Consider the following 26660-nt stretch of genomic DNA (forward strand, 5'->3'; position numbering starts at 1 on the left):
TTATAAAGCAATAGTCATCAAAACAATATTGTACTGGTGAAGAGACAGAAGAGAAGATCAATGGAATAGACTTGAGATAAGAGACTTCAGCAAGATAGTATATGATAAACCCAAAGATCCCAGCTTTTTGGACAAAAACCCACTATTTGACAAAAAAAACTGCTGGGAAAATTGGAAAACAGTATGGGAGAGATTGGGTTTAGATCAACATCTTACACCCAATACCAAGATAAATTCAGAATGGGTGAATGACTTAAATATAAAGAAGGAAAGTATAAGTAAATTAGATGAGCACAGAATAGTATACTTGTCAGATCATTGGGAAGGGAGGGATTTTAAAACCAAGCAAGAATTAGAAAAAAATTAAAAAGTATAAAATAATTTTGATTACATTAAATTAAAAGGATTTTGTACAAACAAAAACAATGCAGCCAAAATTAGAAGGGAAGCAACAAATTGGGAAAAATCTTTATAATAAAAAACTCTGACAAAGGTCTAATTACTCAAATGTATCAGGAGCTAAACAATTGTACAAAAAAATCAAGCCATTCCCCGGCTGATAAATAGGCAAGGGAAATGAATAGATAATTTTCAGATAAATTGAAAATATCAACAAGCACATGAAAAAGTGTTCTAATATAGTTAGCAAAATGCAAATCAAAACAACTCTGAGGTACCACCATGCACCTTGCAGATTGGCTAAAATGACAACAGGAGAGTGTAATGAATGTTGGAGGGAATGTGGCAAAATTGGGATATTAATGCATTGCTGGTGGAGTTGTGAATTGATCCAGCCAATGTGGATAGCAATTACGAACTATGCTCAAAGGGCTATAAAAGACTTCCCTTTGATCCAGCCATACCACTGCTGCGTTTATACCCCAAAAAGATCATGGGGGAAAAGACTTGTATAAAAATATTTATCACTGTGCTCTTGATGGTGGAAAAAATTGGAAAATGAGGGAATGTCCTTCTATTGGAGAATGGCTGAATAAATTGTGGTATCTGTTGTACTCAAAAGAATAATGAACTGGAGGAATTCCATATGAACTGGAATGACCTCCAGGAAGTGATACAGAGTGAAAGGAGAAGAACCAGGAGAACTGTGTATACAGAGACATATTCTGTGGTACAGTCGAACATAATGGACTTCTCTACAAGCAGCAATGCAAGGATCCAGAACAATGCTGAGGGACTTATGAGAAATAAAGCTATCCACATTCTGAGGAAGAAATGTGGTAGTAGAAACACAAGAAAAACAACTATTTGAATACATGGGTTGATGGGAATATTATTGGGGATGTAGACGCTAAACAATCACCCTAGTGTAACTATCAATAATATGGAAGTAGGTCTTGATCAATGATACATGTAAACCCTAGTGGAATTGCATGTCAGCTATGGGGGGTATTTGGGGAGAGGGAAAGAACATGAATCATGGGAAAATATTCTAAAAATAAAAATAATGAACCAATTTTTTAAAAATTTAAAAATGATTTAAAAAATCATTGTTAATGATTCCTACTCTACATGACCACAGTTTTTAGCAGAGATTCTGGAAGGGTTTGCCAATTCCTTCTCTAGCTCATTTTACAGATGAGGAAACTGAGAGAAACAAAGTGAAGTCACTTTCCCAGGGTCACACAGCTAGTGAGTGTTTGAGACCAGATTTGAACTCAGAAAGATGAGTTTCCTGATTCCAGGCTCCATCCACTATACTTCCTAGCTATCATTTATTCATTAATTAGAGAAGTTCAAAATAGCCTGTGCTGTATCAAAAAGTGGTACGATCTCCATCCCTCATGAAATGCCTTCCAAATCAAAGGCAAATGACCAATGGTTAAGGATGTCCTAGTCTGAACTCCTTTAGTGGTTGTAATTGTATGGGGCAAGATAACCTCTAAGGTCTTTTACAACTTGTTAAAAAGATAAAAGGGNGCTCCTAACACTAACCTAATCTAGTAATGACAGATTACAAATGTCTTTAGATGTAGCTAGCATAGAGAGAAGTTTTATTCTTCAAGACTGGCTCAGTCTGTCTTCCAAGATAAATTGTCTTAGATAGCTAATCAGTTCTGCCAGTCTTCCCAGGGTTGTTGTCACAGAGATTCAAGTTTGATTCACAAGGTTGAAGCAAGGATGAGATAGGGAAATTCTCCGGGAAAGGTGAGGCTTAGATCCCTCTCAGGGAAAAAGAGCTGCCGTCTGGTTCAAGGGTCAGAACTGAACTCCCCTCCAGAGACAATTCTTCCAACAATCCTTTGCTCTCCTCTTTCCAACTGCTTTGGCTTTCCAACTTGTCACATTCCAATATTCCATTTCCATCTCTGTGAAAAATCTCTCTCCAACTCTAAATTCTGGACTTCAATGAAAACTCCCTAATATTTGAGCTGTCCTTTCTATAAAATGCTTACCACAAATAGTAGGCCCTTAATGGCTTCTTTTCTCCTCTTCCCTCTTCTACTCCTCTGTGGAGGCCAAATGACCATCTGTCACATAGAATATCTCAAACATTCTTTTTTAGACCAGGGCTAGACTTGATGGTCACCAATGTCTCTACAATTCCAAATTTCCACGGTTCTGCCTGCAAGTTCAGCTGCCAGCTGCAGAGGGATTTGGCTGGTTTTCTTTGACCCCAGAGGAAAGATCTTAGAGCAGTGAGTCAAAGCTGCAGAGAGGGAGAGTTAGGACGATTGTCATAGCAAACTTCCCACCAATTATAGTGGTCCAAAATTGGAATAAGGCTACCTTAGCAAAGAGGTTTCCAAACAAAAATTAGATTGGCGTGGGCTAGTTGACCCTCTCATCCGATCCTGAGATGCTGTAGGATCCCTGGAATATAAAAGGTGGTAGAAATGGCCAGACAACAATTACTGGGGAAACAACTTTAGGGACTGATTAAACTAAAAGCTAGTTTGCTGTCTGGAGCCAGGGAAGTAGGGGTCCTTCTGTGCTCCAGAAAGGCTGGCCACCCCTGGAATCAATGCCATATTCTGGGAACCTCATGTTAAGTTGGAGATGAACATGCCCCCATCCACGAGGCTGACCTTCAATGGCTCAATTAGCCAGGAAGGTAACCTGGAGCTCTCATATACCAGCTATGGCAAGAGAGACCCGAGGAGGCTGGTGTATCCATCATCAAGGGCTGCCCTTTGCCAAGTGAGCAGAGGCTCATCATCCTAGGCTTGGCCACAGGGAGATGAGATTTTTTCAGGCTCACACATTCACAATGGCCATTTGATAAAGGCAGAAGGGCAGAGAAATAGAGGATGGAAGAAAACCCGCAAATCACAGCTATTGAAGCAATTGAGTATCCTGTGGTAACTCATAGTTCTGGCTGAAAGAATTGATTGAGTGACGATTGAGATAAACAGGAAAGACACTGTTCTGAAGAACCTGTAGTGCCCTTGGGTAGAAGAAGGTCAGTTTTGCTCTATGTGACCCCAGTGGGGAAAGCTAGGACTAAGGGGGAAGGTTGCAGAAATACATAACCATGATAAAATTCAGGATACAAAATTGGGTAATCTAATTTCTAATTGGGGGAAAGTTTAGGGGCTTTCAAAGTTGGGAGATGGAAGAGGTAAGTTTCAGGGTCCTCTATTCATCAAATGAAAAGAATGGGTTGGGGCAGAGGAGGGATTTAATCAAGTAGCTCAGTGAATAGAGACTCTGGTCTGGAGATGGGAGCTCTTGGATTCAAATCTGGCTTCAGACACTTCTTAGGTATGAGACCTGGACAAGTTAATTAACCCCTATTGCTTAGCCCTTGCCATTCTTCTGCCTTAGAACCAATTCTGAGACAGAAGGGTAAGGGTTTACAAATAAGAAAAGAAAGGAATATTGATTAATTATATCCACCTTTACATATAAAACAATAAATGATTTATATAATCTAGTTTTCCATGACTGGCTAACTGAAAAACAACAAAAATTGAAGAGAGTACATGTAATAGCACAAGGTAGAGTCTGTAAAAGAATCTGATTGGTCCTTTTGATTCTCACAACAAATCCATTTTCGTCTCTTTATTTTATCTCAACTTCTTGAAAAGTGATATCAGAAATACAACTACCAGACCCTGAGGCCCTTTGGAAGAATACCTGTCTACTTGGTTTTAGGGTAATTGATTAGTTGCCAAGTTTGGCAAATGGGCTCTTCCAGATTTATTCATGTTTTTTATTTTATATCCTTTGCATTAACTATTCTTCTAAATTGGGTCAGAGTGATATCTAATTGCTTTTTCTTATGATGTGATTTTCATTCTGATTTTGAACGTATGATAGACCTTCTTGGATAAGTGATTAATGGGCGAGTTGTCTGGCCTCTCCGCCTTAATCAAAAAGTGAGTTAAGACAAAGTAAGAAGGGAAAACAATTAAGTGCAGGAGGTATCTGGGGTTGGGGGGTGGGGTGAGAGGCAAGAAGAAGGATGTCTGGCCAAATAATAATAAGGTGGAACAGAGTCCAGCTCAATCCAGCATAGGCAGCACCCAGAAAAATAGCTGTAAGTCTCCCCAAAGCAAGCCAGCCAAGCTACCCAAATGTATTCATGGTAATGTAGCAAATAAAGAGGGTGCTTTGGTCAGAGTTATAAGTGTTTATTAATAAAATGAGAGAGAAACAGAGACAGAGAGAGAGAAAGACAGAGAGAAAGACAAGAGAGAAAGAGACAGAAAGACAGAGACAGAGACAGAGAGACGGAAAGAGATTTCCTTTAAAGCAAGATCAGCCTGAATAGATCTGATTCTTCATTTGACTGGGTTTGACCCTGTCCAACCAACTAGCAGTGGCTCCCCATAGATCAAGAGATGAAATAAAGGGACCCCTATGAACTCCACACCTGCATTTAAAAGTCTCTCCCAGCTCATTCACTAACATAAGTCATGCCAGTGTGGCAAGGTGACACACTCTTTGCCACATGTGACCCACCTTAATTGCTGACTCTCATGCTGATGCCAGGGTATTAGACCCAAGGGCAGCTAGGATACCCCACGTTCCAAGCAGACCCCAATATAAGAAGCTTGGGGAAGAGCTCCCTACACTCCTGGAACAGAATCATATTTTAACATATAAATAAAGGTCACAAAATAAGTTGGGAAAAAATTAACAAAAGATGAAAACAAAACAAAACAGGACCATAGAAAATTACTTTTGTGACAGAAAAGATCAAAAGAAACTCAGTAGACGATAACAATGCTAAAATGGGTACATATGAATAGCATCAAAGGAAAATGTAGGATTATGTCAGACCCAAAAGGAACTCCTAGAGAAGCTCAGAAAGGTTTTTGAAAATCAAATAAGGGGCAATTAGTGGCACAGTGGTTATATAGCCAGACTTGTGGTAAGAATAACCTCAGTTCAAATCTGGTCTCAGATATTTCCTAGCTATGTGACCCTGTGCAAGTCACTTAACCTTGTTTACCTAGTCCTTGCCCTTCTTTATTATTATAACATTATTATTATAACAAAAAATAAAAGGTTTTTTTTAAATCTGTGAAGTATGAAAAAATATTGGAAAAGAAATGGGGTGATACAAGAGAATCATTAAAAAACTATTCAACAGTTTGATAAAACATACACAAAAAATAACTAAGAGGAAATAACTTCCGAAAAACTAAAATTGGTCAAATGGAAAAGGAACCCAAAAAATCCAATGAAGAAAACAATTACCAAAACCTAAAATTTACTAAATGTAAAAGAAAGTACAAAATCTCAGCAAAGAAAACAATTTTCTAAAAATTAAAATTGGGCTAAGTATAACTAATGACACCCCAAGACATCAGGATCCATACAAACAAAATCAAAAGAATGAAAAATAGAAGAAAATGTAAAATATCTCATGGAAATAACGACTGACCTAGAAAATAGGTACAAGAGAAATTATCTAAGAGTTGTTTGACTCTGTGAAAGCCACATTTAAAAAAAAGAGTCTAAATAACAGAAAACTGCCTGATACTCTCAAATGAGAGGGAAAATGGGAACTGAAAGGATCCACTGATCATCTCTTTTTTTGTTTTGTTTTTAGAAAATTTTTCCATGGTTCCTTGATTCATGTTTTTACTCTCTCCTCCACCCACCCAACCTCCCAACCCCCATAGCTGCTGTGCATTTCCATTGGTTTTTACATGTGTGATTGATTAAGACCTATTTCCATATAATTGATAATTTCACTGGGGTGGTCATTTAGAGTTTACATTTCCAAATCATATCCACATCAACCCATGTGTTCAAGCAGTTGCTTTTCTCCTAATATAATAATTCACCTATAGTTTCCTTCTTTATATTCATGTCATTTGTCCATTCTAAATTTATCTTGGTGTAGGGTGTGAGATGTTGATCTAGACCCAATCTCTCCAATACTGTTTTCCAATTTTCCCAGCAGTTTTTGTCAAATAGTCGATTTTTGTCCCAGTATTTTGCTATTATAATTATATTTAAAAATTAAGATGTGGTCTCCAGAGAATTTTAATCAAAACACTATCTTTTTGCAAAATAGTTTCCCAGCTTCTTGCTTTTAATTAGATCTATTTTGCTTTTGCCTTTTCTGAGATCATGATTGCTACCCTGATGCTTTTTAACTTCTGATGCCATCTAACAGATTCTCCTGTAGTCCCTTATTTTCACTCAGCATTACTGTTTTAAGTGTATAAATAACACATTGTTAGATTCTGTTTCTCAATCCATTCTGTTATCTGTTTCCATCATATGCATGCCATTCACATTCATAGTTATGAATACTAAAACTCTGTATTTCCTTCCTCCCTATTTTCCCCATTTCTTCTCTCTCTCTTTCCCCCCTACTTCTCCTCAAAAGTTTGTTTTCTTTCTTCCCTCCTTTGTATCAGACTCCACCTTTTTCTTCTCTCTTTCCCCTATTTCTTCCCTGTTGAGTAAGGTAGATTTCTATATCCAACTTAGTGTGTGTTATTCCCTCTTTGAGCCAACTCTGATGACTGTAACAAGTTTTACCTGCCATTCCCCATTTCCCCATCCATTATAAAAGGTTTTCCTTATGGGTTACTTTTGTATGAGATAATTTCCCCTGTTCTCTCTCTCCTTTCCCACTTCTCCCAGTTCATCATTCTTTCTCACTCCTTAATTTTATTTAGTTTTAATCATTCCATATTGCCAGTTCATACCCATGACCTCTGCATATGTATCCTTTTTTAAAAAATCCTTACCTTTTATTTTAGAAATGATTCTATGTGTTGGTTGCCAGGCAGAAGAGTGATAAGACTGAGGCGGCTAAGTGACTTGCCCAGGGTCACACAGATAGGAAATATCTGAGACCAGATTTAAACCTAGGACCTTCTATCTCTAGGCTTGGTTCTCAATCCACTGAGCCACCCAGCTGCCCTTCTATCCTCTTACTAATAATGACAAAGTTCTGTAGATTTTAAAATTAATATTCAGTGCCTCCAAAGTATGATATTCATAAGGATTTATTAATATTAAATTAGAGAGCTAGAGAAATGAGGGGAAGCTTTCCCACTTACCTCATGTGGAAGAGAAAGGCTCGGGCCACAAGGACCCATCACCACTCCATTCACATGCAAGAGAGAGGGCATGGCAGAGCAGACTCATATTAAATACAGACCAGGTAACCACACACATATATGCAAGGCAAAAGGAATTGTGGGTAATACAGAAAAGAAGTTTGGGTAATGTAGTTTCAGGGGTTCAAGATTTTCTAATTATACAATTCTTATGAATTATAACTATCATCTCATATAAGAAAATAAATAGTTTAAACTTAGTGATCCCCTTATGATTTCTTTTTCCTGTTTACATTTTTATGCTTTTCTTGAGTCTTGTATTTGAGAGTCAAATTTTCTATCCAGCTCTGGTCTTTTCATCAGGAATGCATTAAAGTTCTCTGTTTCATTAAATATCTAGCATCTGTGCCAAGAAGACCCCAAAATGAGGTTACCAAGAGATAGACATAACTGAACAACAACAACAAAAGCATTTCTTTTACAATGCTGACTAATATTGAATAATAGAGGTGAAAATGGACTCTTTGGTTCATGCTTGAATTTATCAGGAATACTTTTTTTCCTATTTAATCCCAACTATAGTTAGTATTTACTTTTCATTTTAGATTACATACTACTTATAATAAGAAAGGCTCCACTGATTCCTGCATTTTCTGGTGTTTTTCATAGGAATGGGTTTTATATTTTGTCACATGCTTTTTCTACACCAATGAATATAATAACATGGTTTTTGTTGTCATTATCAGTACAGTAAGATTTGGTTTTCTAATATTGAACCAGCCCTACATGATAGATTTCCATCGCACCTAGTTATAGTGTATGATCTTTGTGATATATTCCTATAATCTCCTTGCTAGTATTTTATTTAAAATATTTGCATCAAAGTTCATTAGTGAACTGCCTGGTTTTTTCTCTGTTTTTGCTTTCCCTGGTTTAGATATTAAAACCATATTTGTGTCACAAAAGGAATTTGGTGGGATTCTTTCTTTACCTATTTTGTTAAGACCCTTCTCTTCTCTCTTAGACTCAATACTAAGTATTGGTTCCAATGTAGATGAGAAGTGAAAGGCTAGCCTCTGGGAGTTAAGTGACTTGCCCAGGTTCAAACAGGAGGAAATGTGTGAGACCAGATTTGAATCCTGGACCTCCTGATTCTATGACCTGCTATCCACAGAAGTCCTCACTGACCCTCATTGCCTATATGTTTAAGATAATGTATATAGCATTGATATTCATTGTTCCTTCAGTGTTGTAATTCACTGTTTAATAGATCTGATCCTGGGGACTTTTACATTGGGAGCTCATTTGTGGTTTCTTCAATGTCTTTTGTAAGATGAAGTTAATTAGTATTCTATTTTAAATTCTGTGAACCTGAGGAATTCATATTTTTGTAAGTATTAATTAATTTCTCTTACATTTCAGTTTTGCTGGCACATCATTGGTCAAAATAAGTCCTCAGAATTTGTTTAATTTCAACTTCATTGGTAACTCATTAATCCTTTCCTTTTTGCTATTAGTAATTCTGTTTTGCCTTTCTTTAATCAAATTAACCATTGTTTATTTCTTTGTTTTTTATTTTATATATTTTTATTTATATATTTCATTGTTTTTTATTTTAAAAAACAGATACTAGCTTTTTATAATTCTTTTTTTTTTTACTTTTGATTTTATTAAAATCTCTTTTGAGTTTCAGGATTTCCATGTTTGTGTTTAATTGGCCATTTCATGATCTTTCCAGGAAACTGAAGTCAGTTGCAGCCACAGACAGCCCTAGAGAGGCTAAGATGCCCTAAGCCTCACTGGGTGCCAACTGCTACTCTCTGAAACTTCTTGGAGTAATGAGCCAGAATCCTTTCTATCCTGGTAGTACCACCTAGAGGACAGAAGGAGACCTAGAGCAAGAGAGGAAGATCTGAGGCCAGGGATGATTGAGCCAGCCTGATTTGTATCTGATCACAGTGGGGCAAATGTTAGAGCTCAACCTCATCCATGAAGGGATTGGGTTGGATGTGAGTCTGTTTAAGGTTCTCAGCACTGTTGCAGAGTCAGTCCAGGAATCCTGTTCAGCTCAGTTCTCCAAAGGATCCAAAATCATTCTTGGACCAGAAATGAGAAGGGAATCAAGTCTATCAAAACTGGATCATTTGGCCTGTGGAGTCAAGGAAAGCCCCTGGGGCTATGTCCTTGAGCTACAACTTGATGACAGCTCTCCTCCATCTCTCTTTGAATTTATCTCCAGCCAGCCCCCTCCCTATTCCCTTTGCTACCTCTCCATTCCTTCCCTCTCTGTCTTCCTAGTTCTTATCTCTTTTATTTTGGGGCTACAGAAGTCTAGGTCTCCTAAAAACGGAAAATTAAAAACTGTTTCCTAGAGAAAAATGTTGAAAAGAAAAGGAGTAAGAAAGAATAACCCTGAAAAGAAGAACAATGAGAGCCAGGGCAGTAAATTCTGTGAAAAGCAAACTTGGTTAAGGGAGAGAGATCAGGCCCCTAGGCAAGATTAGGGAATAGAGGAATAATCTTAATTTCTTGGGAGACAGACTAGAAGAAAGAAGAGTCAGAGGCTACCCAAAGCTATTCTCAAATCTTTCTGATTAAAAAATAGTAGAGTTCCCAATCAGTGTCATTGCTACCAGGATTCCAATCATAATCCCAGCCTCTTCTGAAAAAGAAGTCATAAACCTCCTCTTATGATTTGATCTCTGTGGGCATGTAAGGGGTGAAAAGGGGGTTTGATTGGGGATTGATTGAAATATTAAAAGGTTGGTCACCAAGGAATTGAATAATTATCAATCCCCAATGAAAGAATAACCTCAAGTCAAAATGAGTTTTATGGAAGTTTATTTACAAATGAGAAGAGAGAGAGAAAGTAAGAAATTTGGAGAGAGGATAAGGTAAAATAATTAACCTGACAAACTAAATAATTCACTTAGGTCCCTGGTTTAACCAAAGCATATCTAACTAGTCCTAAATTGGAAAAGGGCCAAACCTTGAGCCAAGGGCCAAGGCCCAAAGGCCCCAGAGGTGTATGAAGCAAAAGCTTCAGTCACAGTGTCTTTTGAAAAGGAAGTTCCTCAAGAGAAGTTCAGGAAGATTCAGTCTTTACACTCATCACATGAATTTCCAAAGGAAATATTTAAGAACAGTCTCACCAGCTCCAGAGCTCCTCCAAGTCCCAGTCAGGAACCAGAAGAGCCAGGCTGAGTTCACAGAACTCTCTTTTAAAGGCATCACTTCCTGTGCCTTCCTCTTAGTTTACATGTCCAATCACAATAGACTCTTTTCTTAGGACTGCCCAGGACGCAGTCAGGAAATTCTGATTTGTCAATGGCTCTAGCACACGTGGGTTACAGACTTCCCAACTTGTGAGTTAAGTGGAGATGTTTTCACCTTTGGTGATTAAATCTAAAGATGGGCAGGGTAGATTTAATCTCATTATCACAGGCAGGTGGGTAATTCAGTAGATTGAGAGCCAGGCCTAGAGACAGGAATTCTTGGCTTCAAATCTGGCTTCAGACACTTCATAGCTATGTGATCCTGAGCTAGTCACTTCATCCCCATTGCCTAGCTCTTTCTGCTCTTCTGCCTTGGAAGCAATACATAGTATTGATTATAATGCAAAATGTAAGGGTTTAAAAAAAACAGTTGATCTGTGATGGAGAGATGAGAAAAAAAAAGGAGCCTGAATGTTGCTGGTATGAGAAAAGAGATTGGCAACATCAGGAAATAGTACCTATATGATCACTATAACCCATTGAGCATCCCTTGCCAGGGGCATAGAGCCCATTATCACTCTACCAGTCCTTGGAGACAAGTCTCCTCTCCCCCCTCAAGTCTTCTCTTCTTTAGCCTAAGCATCTATAGTGCCTTTAATTCTTCCTTCAATTAAATATGTGTGTACTCATGTCTTTTCTCTGTTCGTGACTCCCAATTGCCTACAGTATATCCCTCAGTGTTCTTAGTCTGGCATTAAACATTAGCTCTTCACAAAAAGGCAGCAGGCCTTTCAGATACTTCTGGTCATGCAATGTCTACTCAGATAGCATGTATTTACTTTTGGCACTCAGACACACACACACCATACTTTCCCACCTTCGAACCTTTGTTCAGGCTATGTTCGGGTTTTATACAGAACTTTTATAGGTGGTCTCGTGTGATATAACAACACTATGAGGGAAAGCATATCATTCCAATTTTACAGATGAGGAAACTGAGACATAGATAGGACTTGCTAGTAAGTCACATAGCCAGTAACATTCTGAGATAGGATTTAAACTCAGTTATTTTCACTGTTTAACACTAGTCGCTATGTCGTGCCAGGCATTAGATCCATTGGTGTTGCCAAGGAACCTTGTAAAAAGTCCTAACATGGCCTTCTTGTCCAGGAGCAGGCTCACTGTTCTTTCATATTCTCCCCCACTTCAAAAGGTGGCTAGCTGACCTCAAATTGGTCACCTTCTGGCCACTCCGACTTGGCTTTACCAGATAAAAGTGGGAGGCTCACTCTTCCTCACCTAAACTGCCCAACAGGGACCCAGGGAGGGAGTACATGCTCTACCAAAATAACAGGAAGAAAGGTCAAGGAAACTGAAATATATATAACTTATTCATTCCACTCTGGAAATGAATTGCAAGACAACTGGTCAAGCATGACCTAAGAAGGAAGACTGGCAAGCCTACTGCATATGCCCAGAGATTCTTATGGGACACACACTTCACCCAGTGGCAAGGCCTCTACCTTCCAACTAGAGATAAGGAAAGGGCTCTCCTTGGGTCATAAAGGCTTAGGGAAAATTAGTACCCATTAGCTTAACTTCCTAGTATAAGACCATTTCTGAGCTTGAAAAAGATGACCTTCAAACATTCTCATTCTCATTGTGTACAACAGGAAACTCCAAAGGAAAAGGGAGAGTTCCAAAGCATGGAATTCCAGAATCCAGAGGCAAAACACAGTCCTAGGCACAAGAGATGTTATTGTGCATTCAAAATGTCTAGACTTGAACCAGGTCTCTCCTGACTCCCAGTCTGAGGCTCTTCCTTTTGTACCCTTCTACTAACTGGTCTGTTCCCACTCTTTGCCTTTCCTTTTCTTTCCTCTTCATAGTTAAAGTAATGTTTCTCTTTCTGAGCACAATCTCCCTGTGGACTGTCCCTAGTTCATCCTCTCCAGCCTTCACCAATATCCTCAACAAGGCATGGAGGTAAGTAACCCTGGCATCTTGGAGTCCAGGCCAAAGAAACATACACACTCAGTGGTCCTGCCAGGCTAGAAAGGCCTCAAATCCAAGCACAGGTGCTCCATGAAGGAGTCTGTCACTGCTGGACCAGCTGGGCTAAACCAGAATGATTGAGCACCAGGGGCTTGGGATCCATGTGAATGTCTTTGTCAGCCACAGGAAATGAAGATGAACTCTTTCTAAGACCTGGAGAAGTTGTGATCTGCACCAGAGAAAGGGCTGTCCTTGCCATTGAACTCACAGGTTCTTAGTCTCTGGCCTCCAGCCTTGCCAAAGTCTTAGAGAGGCTACTTCCAAACCAGTTCTTTGGTTATAAGGTAAGAAAAAGAACCAACACAGTCATTTTCTGTCTTATTTTTTATACAGGGCCATTAGCCAGACCTATCATCATCAGCTCCATCATGGCCCCAGTGGAGAACAGGGACACTGTCACATTGACATGTCAAGCTACGGGTGTAATAGTCACGTACCGGTGGTTTATAAACCAACGTGACCCAGCTGGTGGCAAGATAAATGTGTCCCCGGATAACAGGACACTCACTATACACACTGTCACAAGGGAAGACAAAGGACCTTATGTGTGTGAAGTCAGGAACCCATTTACTAGCAATAGGAATGATCCATACACACTGAATGTTACCTGTGAGTAAATGTGTTCTTCCTATATGGTGCATAATTATAGCCTGGTGGTGTGTTCCCAGAGATCAGCCTAATTCTGTCACTTCTCTGAGTGCTAAAGATCTCAGCTCTGAGATTCTCATCCCCCTTAATCTCTAGGGAGCCCATATTGGCCTTGTCATGCTTTCTGGTGGAGGGTGGCCAGTCATGGTGCTGAACTGGAGAAAGACCTAAGATCTTCCAAGTTCAGATCCAAACTCTTAAAATAGAGGAAGAGCTATGAATTTCCCAGCTCAAAGGTGGATCAGGCAGCCACAGTGGTCCCTGGTAATGGGATACAGAATAGGAGATGCCCTTCTTTCTGCCATAATCTCAATATGGAATTATTCTCTTTCCTCCAGATGGCCCAGAAACCCCCATGATTACTCCTATTGTTGGTCACTACAATGTAGGGGACCATATTAAGTTGATCTGTTCTGCTGTATCTAACCCACCTGCCCAATTCACTTGGATTCTCAATGGAAAAATGTTGAGCAACTCAGCTACATTCTCTGCTACTGCGAACATGAATCACGCTGGAACCTATACCTGTCATACATCTAACTCAATTACTGGCTTGAATAACACCAAAGAAAAGAGTCTTATTATCTATGGTGAGTAGCTGGATTGTGTCCCCAACTTTTTGTTCTGCTCTCTCCTTCCCTGGCATCAGAGAAACAAAAATAAGTGACATTCTGCCCTCCTAGTCCCATGGGACAATGTTTTGTGGTAGAAGGAGCCCTGAGCTCAGAATCATGAAAGTTGGATAGAATCCTTCCTTTCCTGTCAACTATCTGTGTAGTAAGTGTGTCTCCTCTTTTCCAAGCCTCAGTTTCTTCAATTGGAAAATGGATAATCTTTTGCTCTGAATTTAATAGGATTCTATGTGGAGAAAGTCCTTTTCACATGTTGGGTACAAAAAGCATTTGAGATGTCCTCATCATCACAGTTGTTGATATTGGATTATCCTCTTCTGTCCCAGCAAAATACAATCTTCTTTTTCCTCCAACTTCTAGGTCTGCATCTTCAATGACTACCCCGTACTCTCTCCCTTAGTCTTTCCTTCAGTCCATTTCACTTGGTGCTGTGGCCCCACAGAGTGTTTCTAGTCTTGGTTGGAGTATGAGCTATGGTCATGCAATGGGACTCGCCCTGATCCCCTTTTCCAGGGAAATTCTGGAGACGGAAATGAGAATTTCAACTTTGTCTCCTTTCACACACAGAGATTCACCATTGCACCTATATTTTTTTCTCTTTGTGGCATAAAATGTTTGTATGCAAGGACCACATTTTACTGTAGCATTTATATTATCTGTGCATTGCTGTATTTTCTTTTGTTACCTATTTCCCAATTACCTTTTCATCTGGTTCAGACTGCATCTGGGAGTGTTGCAGGCTATGACTTTGACACCTGTGGTCTAAATGACCTTTTTCTTAATTTAAATTTTTCCAATTAACCAAAATCTATTTTCTGTCCACCTTCTCACCCATCCCACTAAAGAAAAAGAAAATCCTTGTGACAAGTATGGACAGTCAGGGAAATCTAATTCCTATGCTCAGAAACATCTGTTGAAATATCCATCATTGGTCCATCCCACTTCTGAGGCAAGGCAGTTGATTTCATAAGAAGTGTGTAGCTTTTTGTAGGGAGTGAGTAACTTATTTCATCATGGTTTTTCTGCAATCCTGATTGGTCACTGCATTGATCAGCATTCCTCAATATGTCAAAGTTGTTTGCCTTTTGAACATTAACACTATTGTATAATTACCCTCTTGGTTCTACTCACTACATTCTGCATCAGTTCATATAAATCTTCTGAAAATTCTGTACTTGAACTCATTATGTTCAATGTTCCAATCAGTGACTTGAATTAAATGAATTAATATATGTAAAGAGCTTTGTAAATGGTGACCATTATTGTTCTACTGATTATACAGACAGACAGAAAGCATAATTTTGTAACTTGAAACAAAAGAGAGAGAAATAAAAAATTGGGAGGATAGAGATTATAGACACGAAGCAGTGAGGTAGTTGAGCAATCTGGCATAGTAGATGGAATTGGGGATTGCTATCAAGTCCTCCCTTTGAGTACAAAAAGTCAGAAGTATGAATAAGCATCAGACTCAATGGGGCAGTGACTGGTCTGTCCTCTCTTTAAAATGATTAGCATACATAGCAGACCCTTAAAGGCTTCTGTTTTCTCCTTCCCACTTTTCCTCTGTGGAGGGCAAATGACCATCTATCACATCGAATGTCCTAAATATTCTTTTTTAGACCAGGGCTGGACTTGATGGTCACCAATGTTTCTTCAATTCCAAACTTCCATGGTTCTGCCTGCAAGTTCAGCTGCCAGGTACAGAGGGATTTGGCTGGTTCTCTTTGGCCACAGAGGAAAGAACTTAGAGTAGTGAGTCAAGAGGGTTAAGATGATTGTCATGACAAAATTCCCTCCAATTACAGTGGTCCAAAACTCGAATAGGTTACCTTAGCAAAGAGGTTTCCAAACAAAGGTTAGACTGGCTTGGGCTAATTGACCCTCTCATCCAATCCTGAGCTACTGTAGGATCCTTAGAATATAAAAGGTGGTAGAAATGGTCAGACAGCAATTACTGGGGGGGAAAACTTTAGGGACTGATTAAACTAAAAGCTAACTTTCTGTCTGGAGCCAGAGAAGTAGGGGTCCTTCTGAGCTCCACGAAGGCCAGGCCACCCCTGGAACTGATGCTATATTCACTTCTGGGCACCGCATGTTAAGATGGAGATGGACAAGCCCCTATCCATGAGGCTGACCTTCAATGGTTCAATTAGCCAGGAAGGTAACTTGGAGCTCTCAAATACAAGCTGTGGCAAGAGACACCCCAGGAGGCTGGTGTATCCATCATCAAAGGGCTGTCTTTTCCGGCATGGCCACAAGATAAAGAGAAGGGTTAGGGAGGACATAATCAGTCTCTGAGAAAGAAACTGCCTTGAAAGATAGTGCATTCCCCACTCCCTGTTCAATCCCCAGTCAAACAGCAGATGATGGATACTTGTCAAGAAGAGCTCTAGAAAGGCAACACTTTCCTCTTCTTCCTCCTCCTCTTCCTCCTGAGGCAGCTGTCTCCCACTGAGGAATCTCTGGCGTGCCTGGGGAAGGTGAGCTTTCAATGACCTTTTGAGAAGCCACATGCAGGTCACAAACTTAGAGCAGCACATTATTGCTCAATGAACTATATGACAGATTGTTCCCCCAGAGGGAGCACAGAAAAAAGACCCTGGTTGTGGCTTCTGCTGGGAAACAGATCACCCACAGGAGTTTGAAAGCAGAAAAGTCATTTGATAATTCACCTCTTCACTGGTTAGGTTCTCTAAGTGAGCACCTTTGAAATCTGCTGCACGTTGGACTTGAGGGAAAGGAAAAGTGGGCCAGCAACAGCCGAGGAGACAGACCCTGCTATTTGTTCCTGGCCACAGTAAGCTCCAGGCCCTGCAGGTTTTATTTTGAACAATGCTGTCATGTAAAAAGTTTCTACAACCTGAATGTGAAGCTTTTACAAAAAGTTGTTATAGGGGCAGCTAGGTAGCTCAGTGGATTGAGAGCCAGGCCTAGAGACGGGAGGTCCTAGGTTCAAATTCGGCCTCAGACACTTCCCAGCTGTGTGACCGTGGGCAAGTCACTTGACCCCCATTGCCTACCCTTACCACTGTTCCACCTATGAGTCAATGCACAGAAGTTAAGGGTTTAAAAAAAATATAAAAAAAAAAAGTTGTTATAGTGATTTTAAAGCAGTTGCCTTGTAAGCAGAGCAGGCAGGGTATGCACAGCTTTTAAGATATATTTTAATGGAGTTTTTGGAGAGGGGGTTGTCTTTTAGCTTGATCTGATCTGTTTTATTTGTGAATAGGTTTTCTCTTTTTTACATTTTTGGGTGCCAAATATGGCCACCAAAAAGCCTCCGATTTCATCTTTTTTTCCACTGCTGAACGTGTGCACCAATAAAAGTCTGAGAGGGAAAAGCAGCCTGGAGAAAAGATCCTGCTCATGTCACTTGGACCCTCTGCCTCATGAGGTTCCTCATAGGTGTGAGCTTCAGGGACCATCTTTCAGTGACATAGCAAAAAGGATAGTAGTGACTGATCTGTCAGTTCTAGAACCTTCCGTTTGACAAACATTCCTTCCCCACCTGCCATGTAAAAGACATTATACAGAATCAGGAACAAGTGTAAGTCAGAGGAAGGCAGCCTCTAGCTCACTATCATGAAGAACTTCTAAACCTGGACTGTTGCCAAATGTAAGGAGTGAGCTCCCCATCCCTAGAGGTCTTCCATGGCAGAAAGGATGGATTACATGAGAGTGTAGATGCAAACATAACTGGCAGGATCTCCCTCACCTTGGAGCTGTAGCTAATCCATCAGATGACAAGGCTGGGACCCACAAAGTTCTTTATGGGCTAGAATGGAGGGCGGCGAGGATGTTCCACTAGAGGAGTGTATGTGACAGGGGTCGGAGTGTGGAAATGATCAGAGTCTTCAAACAGTGAAAGAGCTGCCACCTAGAAGAGAGATGAGACTAGGAGCAGTGAATGGAAGACCCAGAGAGGTAGCCTTAGGCTAGACATAAGGAAGGCCTTCCTTACAATTAGAGTTGCCCAAAAGGGTAATGGGATAGTGTGGCAGCCAGTAGGTGACCCTGCGTTAGGGTAGCCCCATTCCAGTTAAGATGGCCACTTGTTAGGGGTAACATGGGGTAGACATTCCTGAGCAGCCAAAATTGAACTAGAGAGCCCCAGAGGTCCTCTCCAACTGTGAAATCCTCTAATGGGATTGATGGGAGAAAGGTGACTAGTGTCGGCCACAGTGATATGGGGGTACAGGCTTCTCCTAGATACCTGAACACCCCAGATTGGGGGCCAGCTCAGAGAGTACATAAAAGACTCATTTTTCCTTGCATTCCTGCAGTGCTAGAGAAGGGGACTTTGAGGCCTTCTGGCCTCTCCCTTCATTCTTGACAAGCACAGATAGGCACCTCCCAGCTTGCTCCTGAAAAACATCTACTTTATATCCCTGATATCTGATTGTCCTCTAAACTGGAAAGTCACCCCCTTTTGACTTTGAGGCATAGGACATAACCACATGACCCATCTCGGGTTCCAGAGATCCAGTAACATGCCCTTGCAATGGTGGGAAGGAGATGAGGGGCTAACACATGGGATAATTGGCTTCTGGAGCACTTCCTGTGTGCAGTGAAGCATTGACAGTGAGCCAGAAGACAGGCTCTTCGCTTTGGCAAAATCTTAACCACAAAAATCACCTACCCTATTTCCTGCAGTCTATCATGTCTTTCACACCCTGTGGCTCTGATGTAAGCCTCAGAGGCCTTTGTCTCCTTTTGCAGAATTCCCCCTTGCAATAGACAAGTTCTTGAAGTTTTCTTTGCTGTAATAGAAAACATGGGAAATCTATAACCAAATTCTCCAACAGGAACCGATTGACTCTTCAGATATTTAATCATAAGCACACAGAGGACTAAATTCTGCTGCCAGGCACAGTCAACATTCAGTAATTTTGGCCTGATTGAAATGTTCTGTTAGTCCTTAGAAATTACTTGATCCTGGTGCTCAGAACAATATGGAAAGATAACCTCAGGAGCTCATCTCTAACATCTTATTGTTTGTATTAAAATCCATTTGTAGCGAGTAGAAATATATGAGCCATATTTGCTAAACTAATACAGTTTGCCTACCAATACCAAAGTGATTGCATTGTTAAAGTAAGAAAGAAAAAGCATATGGACTATATAGAAATAATCATAAAAGAAAAAAAGACACAACCCAGGTTATGAAGGTTTGTAAACCTGGAAATGATCCCAGTCACTATTTGTGGAAAGAAATTAAAAAAGAAATACTAGTGAATATTAAATAAAAATTCTGAGTATCCTAGTATAAAAGCAGAAGAACATTTTAAAAAATGCTTGCCCAGGCACAGATTAGATCTCCACTGAAAAATTTAGATGTTAAAAGTTCTTTCATGCAATTTTCAGTTTCAAAAATTGTTTTAAAAATTCAAAATTTTTCAGAATTAAAAATTATATTTCTCACTTCTCTTGTGGAGAATGAAATGGTAATTCAACATTGTCATTTCCCTCTTCTGGAGAATGAGATTCTGAGGAACTAAAAGCATCTTTAGTTCACTATAACTGCTTGTTTATTGACCATAACCTTCCTCAAATGGACTGGACATTTTAATCACATTGAAAACTGTAATAAGTATAATTAAGCTGTTATAGTATTGAATATTAGTAACAAAATGGTAATGGCCAGTTATAATCAGCTATAGCTGTTAGAGGTTAAACTGATTAGCAGGCGGTGGATGGATGGATGGAGGTAGCTTAATCCAAAGCTTATTTATTCCTTGTAGAGGTAGGGAGAGGAATAGAAGGATAGAAACTAGGAGTTAGGAATAGAATAGGAAATCTATTAATCCTCATACTCAATATCTAAAAAGGCCCCCTCAAACTAACTCCTCATGGAGTTTTCTTCTTGCCTGCAAGCAGATTTGACAATCTACACTCACTGAGTAAAGTTTTAACTTCTAGCTTACTAGCCTGTTCTAATTTATAAATCTTCTTAAAGCAATTTATGAAATTCAAAGGTCAGTTTCTTGTTGCAGGGAAACTGAATGGCAGCTTCCTCTGTGTCCCTCCATCAGGGAAGACAAGGTTTCTGACAGCTGATACAAACTGCCCATCCCCCAGTGAAGGTTTAGGGAGGGTCTTGGTGAATAGGCCCAAACTATTTAGAGAACTGTGTAAAGTATGTGTTTCAGGGTGCAAGAAGAAGTCAGTAGCGAGAAAAGGTCTGCCATGAAGGAGTTCAAAGGTATTCAGCCCAAAATTAGCTCTAGTGGCTATTCTAATTCCAGTGAGCACAATGAGGAGTACATGGACCCCATCAATCTTTGCTTCCTCAAAGAGTTTGGTAAGGGTCTTTATCAGGGTCTGGTTCATGCATTTTCTTTTCCTGAGTACTGAGGATGCCAGGTGGGATGAAGGTAGTAGGTCATACCCAAAGCATTAGCAATCATGGGAATAGTCTGTGAGGTGAAGGCAAGACCATTGTCACTTTGATAATGTCATCTGGGAAGGCCAACCCTAGGAATTACCTCACTAAGAAGGGCTTTTGTCATATCCTGCCTTTTTCTGTTCTGCTGGGCATTGCCTTGACCATCCAGTAAAGGTATCTTCAAAAACTGAGGACTCTAGACCTTATACCTTTTGCAAGCTAGTAGGTGGATAAAATCTATTTGCCAATCTTTCCCCAGTACTTCAATGGAATGAAAATATCAAACCTCTTTCCAAAACTCCTAATTCTTTATTTTTTTTTTACTTTTAACAATCTTTTTTTTAAATTTTGATTTCCTACCCCTACCCCCTTCCCCTCTTATTGTAAAGGTAAGAAATGTGATTTCCTGTGTACATATGAAATTATGTAAAGCATATTTCCACATTAGCCACTTTGCAACAACAACACAAAAAGGGAGGAAGAAATGAAAAAAGTATTCTTTGGTCAACATTCAGACACCATCAGATTTTTCTCTGGAGATAGAGAGCATTTTTATTTATCATAAGTCCTTTGGAATTGTTTTAGATCACTGTATTGATCAGGATAGCTAAGTCATCAGTCTCTTGTGAAGATAGAATTAACTCTCCCATTGATTATTTTTAACTAAACAAATCAAGAACTTAAAGTGCCCTTAATTGACACTAAGTGAGTTTGCAAGTCACTTACTAGATTAGAGTAAACTCTCACCTCTGAAGATCACTGCACCCTCCCCACACACACACTTGGGTAGTGTGAGGGAAATTGAAAGACAGTTTAGTTCCTGTAAAGTGGGGAGAGCCATAGGAAGTGACATTGAGAAATCTGTTTTAAAAAGGTCAGCTCCAGGATTCAATCATTCTCTCTGTGTTTTTGAGTTGGACTAGAGGAGGAGACCTTTTCCCTGGATCCTGAGTTGGGCTTGTGGTGGTGAGTGGAGTGATTCCTTCCTTGGTTTGTTAGTGAGAAGACCCTCTATGCTCATTGGCACTGCAGTGGGACGTTCCCTTCAGCTTGAGTTCTGGTGAGATTCTTGGCAGTCTTTCCTTCATGTGCATTGAACGTTTTTGTAGGATTCTTCAGCTTCTCCTGGTTCTTTTGGACTTAGGCTTCCAAATTAGGACTTTGGATTCTGGTGAGATTCACTTTTGGATTTGCATCTGAAGTCTGGAGACATTAAGATTAAACTTGAGGTATTGGTAGCTAGGCAGTACTTTCTTTTGCTTTTTCTACATTTTTCCACTTTCACTCTTTTTACCTCTTTGTAAATAAAGTTGCTAAAAGCCATTTTGACTTAAACTGTAATATTTTTAAATTGGCAACCACAATATTACTTTAGAATTCTCATATTTATCATAAAACCTAAATTCAAATCCTTACTCTTGAGATAATTTAAATCATAACAACTGGAAAATGATACACTAAAAAAAAAAAAAGCTAAGTCCTTCACAGTTGATATTCATACAATGTTGCTCTTAATGTGTACAATGTTCTCCTGGTTTGACTCACTTCACTTTCCATCAGTTCATGGGAGTCATTCCAGGGATTTCTAAAAGCATCTTGCTCATCATTTCTTATAATACATTAGCACTGGCTAGGCAGCTGTAAAGCAATGGTCAATGAACTCCCCATTTAGTCCAAAGATCTAAAATTCTTATACTCAAATAAACCTAACAATCAAATATGTCAAAAAATAAAACAAACTATAACCAAAAATAAATAAATAACCAAGATACAACTCAATATACAAAATTGGGTAATGTAATTTCTAATTGGAGGAAAGTTTAGGGGATTTCAAAGTTGGGAGATAGAAGAGGTAGGTTTCAGGGTCCTCTATTCATCAAATGAAAAGAATGGGGTGGGCAGAGGGGAAGTCAGCTAGGTTGCTCAGTGGATAGAGAGTCAGGTCTGGAGATGGGAGGTCCTGAATTCAAATCTGGCTTCAGACACTTCCTAGCTATCCCCATTGCCTAGCCTTTACTACTCTTCTGCCTTAGAACCTATTCTGAGACAGAATGGTAAGTGTTTACAAACAAGAAAAGAAAAGAATGCTGATTAATTATATTGACATGTATATATTAAACAATAGATTGTTTATATAATCTAGTTTCCCTTGACTAGCTAACAAAAACAACAAAGTAGAAGAGAGTACATGTGACAGCACAAGGTAGTCTATTTACAAAAAAGAATCTGATTGGTCTTTCTGATTCTCACAACAAACTACATGCATTTTTTGCCCCATCTTTATTTTATCTCAACTGTTCGAAAAGTGTTATATTGAACCTCTGGGAGCTTGAAGATCACTTTTGATTGACAAATAAGTCAGTTGGATGGAATGTTCCCAGGGAGTCATGCGAGAGGCAGGAGGAGGGGCAGTTAAGAATCCTGAAAGGGTTCTGGGTCTTTGACCTGTGCTGAGGCTGGAGATTGGTGGATCCTGGTCTTGGAGTGAGAGGGTGCAAACATCTCTCTGCAAACTCTTCCTGTACTTGAGATACCGTGCCAACCTGTACCTGACCACCACCTTGGTGTCTACTGCCCCTAGATATTAGGAATTACATCATCTAGATATCTAGGTTTCCCAGGGCCTAGGAGGGATCCGGGAAGTGGGCAGGAGACGAAGAAGAGGGTGGAAAAGGGTGGAAATAACTCAACTGTAAGGCTGAAGATCTAGTGAAGAAGAAGTCAAAATATCCCAACAGTTTACCTACTCTGGTTTAGTCCTGGCCAGGCTGAACCAGAGGGAAGCTACATTGATTCTTCATCTGCCAGCAGTTGAGATTTCATTAGCAACCAGTAGAGTAGGGTCTCCTATACCACAGTCCTTTACCACCCCTATCCTTCTTGTTAATATAAAGTTTAAAGTACTTTCCTAAAGCAGAGTCAAACTTGTTTTGGGAAGGGAGAAATCGCAGTCAGAATACAAGGCGTTATCCTAGCTAAAGAGCTCAAATCAATATATCAATTAACCCAGGTGGGTCCTGAAGGGATATACATCTTAGACCTGAAAGGTCCTGCCTGGGCAACTGTTATAAGGGAGAAGGGTCATCTTATTCTCTCTGTACATCAATTTACAATCTCAAACATATCAAGAGACTCCCAATAATTATAACAAAAGTCATATCAGAAATACAACTACTGGACCATAAGGCCCCTTGGAAGAATACTTCCTCTTGTCTACTTGCTTATAGGCTAATGGATTCATTTCCAAGTTTGGTAAATGGGCTTTTCCAGATTTATGTATGGTGTTTAGTTTTTATCCTTTGCATTAACTCTTCCTCTAAGCTGGGTGAGAGTGATACCTAATGGCCTTTTCTTGTTATGTAATTTTTATTCTGATTATGAAGATATGATAGACTTTGGATAAGTGATTAATGGGAGAGTTGGCTGGCCTCTCCCCCTTAATCAAAAAGTGGGTTAAGACAAAGTAAGAAGGGAAAACAACTAAGTTCGGGAGGCATCTGAAGCATCTGGGGGTGGGGATGGGATGGGAGGCAAAAGAAGGATGTCTGGTCAAACCAAAATCAGGTGGAACAGAATCTAGCTCTATCCAGCATAGGCAGCATTCAGAAAAAAAAAGTTGTAAGTTGTAAGTGTTATCATTAATGGTTTGGCTAAATATGTGAAAATTATAAATCTTTTATTTATAAAGAGGTAGAAAGAGTGAAAGTACAAAAGGGTAGAAAAGACATTAACCTATCTAACTAAATATTATACCAGTTCAGGACTTGTTAATGTTCATTAAACTATCTCCAGAAGACAGGAAGGGAAAACCAGCTATCCACTCACTCAAGACAATGACTGGAGCTGAAGGTGGCTACTGAGGCCTACTTTCTTCTTTGAACCAACCTTCTTCTTGAAGCCAACTTCTTTCTTGGAGTGACTCTCTTCTTGGAATTCACTTTCTCCTTCTTGGAGTTCACTCTACTCCTTGGAGTGACTCTCTTCTTGGAATTCACTTTCTCCTTCTTGGAGTGGCTCTCTTCTTGGAGTTCATTCTCTACTACAATCCTTCACCAGACCTCCTTCACCAGACTTTCTGCTCAGGGATTTTCATGGCTTTTATGGTAGTTTCCTGTCCCTGTCCCTTTTCACTCGGGTCAATCACAGTTTCCAAATTGTCTAAATTCTCATTTTTTCCTGCTCCTTCATTCCATCTTGGAATCCTCCAGCCCTTCCTACTAGGTCCGTAGAAACTATATGTAACTATCCTAAATAATCTTCCTCACAACAGAACCAAACCTTTCTGAGTGTGTGAACTCTTAAATTTCTGGCTTGTTCTCAAGTAAGGTGTGAACTCACTAAGTGGGTTGTGAGCTCCTCAACTCTTAAGTTTCTGGCTTGTTCTCACCTAGCATCAAGTAATGTGTGAACTCACAGAGAACCAAGAATTCCCTTTCCAAAGTCTCCCCAAAGCAAGCAATCCCGGCTACCCTCATGCATACATGGCATTGTAGCAAATAAAAAGGGCGCCGTGGTCAGAGTTATAAATGTTTATCAATACAACCAGAGAGAGAGACAGAGAAAGAGAAAGACAGAGAAAGATAGAGAAATACAAGAGATAGAGAGATTGATTTTCTTTAAGGCAAGAGCAGCCTGAATAGACCTGATTCATCTGACTGGATTAGGCCCTGTATGGCATTGGCTCCCCATAAATCAAGAGCTGAAGGAAAAGGACCCCTTTGAGCTCCCCACCTGGGTTTAGAAGTCTCTCCCAGCTCATTCACTTTCATAAGTCATGCCAGTGTGGCAACATTATTTGGTTTCTTCCCCTTAATAGAAACATCCAAGGTGACAGTTGCTCTACCACTTTGTGAACCACTTCAATTGCTGACTCTCATGATGATGTCAGGGGGTATCAGGTCTTAGACCCAAAGGCAGCTAGGATACCCCACTCACCAAACAGGCCCCATATAAGAAGTTTGGGGAAGAGCTCTCTCTGCTCCAGAAACAGAAACAAATATTAACATATGGACAAAGGTCACAAAATAAGTTGGAAAAAATTAACAAAAGATGAAACCAAAACAAAATAGGATCATAGAAAATTACTTTTGTGGCAGGAAAGATCAAAAGAAACTCAGAAGAGGATAACAATGCTAAAATGGATACAAATGAATAGCATCAAAGAAAAATGTAGGGTGGTGTCAAACCCAAAAGGAAATCCTAGAGGAGCTCAGAAAGATTTTTGAAAATCAAATAAGGGGTAGCTAGTGGCACAGTCCTTAGATAGCCAGACTTGTGGTCAGGATATCCTCAGTTCAAATCTGGTCTCAGATATTACCTAGCTATGTGATCCTGTGCAAGTCACTTAACCTTGTTTACCTCATCCTTGCTCTTTCTTTCTTAGAGTTTTTATTATAAGAAAAAATAAAAGGTTAATTTTTTTAATCAGAGAATTAAGAAAAAATTGGAAAAGAAGTGAGTAGTGATGCAAGAGAATCATAAAAAAAAAAAGAGTTGACAGTTTGGTAAAATATAGACAAAAAGTAACTAAGGAAACAACTCCCTAAAAACTAGAATTGACAAAATGAAAAGGAAGCCCAAGAATTAACAGCCCTAGAGAGGCTACAATGCCCTAGGCCATGCTAGGTGTCAACTGCTCCATCTGTGATGGAGAGACAAGAGAAAAAAGGGAACCTGAATGTTGCTGGTAAAAGAAAATGGATTGGCAACATCAGGAAATAGTCCCTATCTGATCACTATAACCCATTGAGCATCCCTTGCCAGGGGCATACATCCCATTATAACTCTACCAGTCCTTGGAGACAAGTCTCCTCTCCCCCTGAAGTCTTCTATTCTTCCGGTTAAGCATCTCTAGTGCCTTCTAGTGGTCCTTCAATTAAATATGTGTGTGCTCACATCTCTTCTCTGCTCATGACTCCTGATTGCCTACAGAGTATCCTTCATTGTACTTAGTCTGACATTAAACCTTAGCCCTTCACAAAATGGCAGCAGGCCTTTCAGATACTTCTGGCCATGTGTTGTCTGCTCAGATAGCAGGGTCTACCTTTGGCACTCAGACACACATGCACACCACAGTTTCCCTCCTCTGAACATTTGTGCAGGCGATATTTGGGTTTTATAAAGAGCTTTTATAGATGTTCTCATTTGATATAACAACACTATGAAGGAGAGATTATTATTTCCATTTTATATATGAGGAAACTGAGACACAGATAGGTACCTACTAGTAAGC

General features: G+C 39.7%; 1 protein-coding gene across 1 annotated transcript in view; it reads left to right on the forward strand.

Moving 5' to 3' along the window:
- LOC123240847 (carcinoembryonic antigen-related cell adhesion molecule 5-like) overlaps positions 1-26660 on the forward strand; it is a 40578-nt gene that overhangs the window by 10804 nt on the left and 3114 nt on the right. The window contains exons 4-5 of the mRNA XM_044668561.1: positions 13097-13372; positions 13750-14001. Of these exons, the coding sequence (XP_044524496.1) occupies positions 13097-13372; positions 13750-14001 (528 nt within the window). The remainder of the gene's footprint in view (positions 1-13096; positions 13373-13749; positions 14002-26660) is intronic.

The sequence above is a fragment of the Gracilinanus agilis genome, chromosome 3 (genome assembly GCF_016433145.1).
Source record: "Gracilinanus agilis isolate LMUSP501 chromosome 3, AgileGrace, whole genome shotgun sequence".
Classification (NCBI taxonomy): Eukaryota; Metazoa; Chordata; class Mammalia; order Didelphimorphia; family Didelphidae; genus Gracilinanus; species Gracilinanus agilis.